General features: G+C 48.6%; 1 protein-coding gene across 1 annotated transcript in view; it reads left to right on the top strand.

Annotated features, from left to right (window-relative positions):
- TEOVI_000091100 (retrotransposon hot spot (RHS) protein, putative) overlaps nucleotides 1-19 on the top strand; it is a gene marked incomplete at both ends in the record, with an annotated part of 684 nt that extends 665 nt beyond the window's left edge. Inside the window, one exon of the mRNA XM_067224231.1 lies at nucleotides 3-19. Coding sequence (XP_067080332.1) covers nucleotides 3-19 — 17 coding nt within the window. The remainder of the gene's footprint in view (nucleotides 1-2) is intronic.
- Between the last annotated feature and the right edge of the window lie 364 nt (nucleotides 20-383).

Here is a 383-nt window from a genome sequence, read left to right as displayed (position 1 = left end):
TGTTTTCCGGCATTGCTGAGGAGTGGGCACTGGTGTCTGGTATGACGCGGGACGCATCTGTCATCGGGCATTATTTTGAGAAGAATGCAATTAAATATTTGTGTTCTCCCAGAGTGTTAACTTGCTTCGTAAGTCTAATAACGAAACTTCCAGCAAATGAAAGGGCCAGACGCATGAGGACACGCAAAAGCATTTTGCAACACGTAAGGGATGACCTCCTCAAAGTTGGTCGAACAAACACAGTGCCAGGTGACATCAACTGGGCTGAGTCGGAGGGGGCTCCGGTGGAATTATATGTGCCATGCGTTCCCAACTACCCCGTAGCGGATGCATTCTTTATTGTTGATGAAAAGCAGGCTGCACAGGCTTCAGGAACCATAGGG

Source organism: Trypanosoma equiperdum (assembly GCF_001457755.1).
Source record: "Trypanosoma equiperdum strain OVI genome assembly, contig: ctg_24, whole genome shotgun sequence".
NCBI classification, from domain to species: Eukaryota; Euglenozoa; class Kinetoplastea; order Trypanosomatida; family Trypanosomatidae; genus Trypanosoma; species Trypanosoma equiperdum.
The sequence above is the reverse complement of the archived record's forward strand: the minus strand, read 5'-3'. Positions and strand labels throughout refer to the sequence as shown.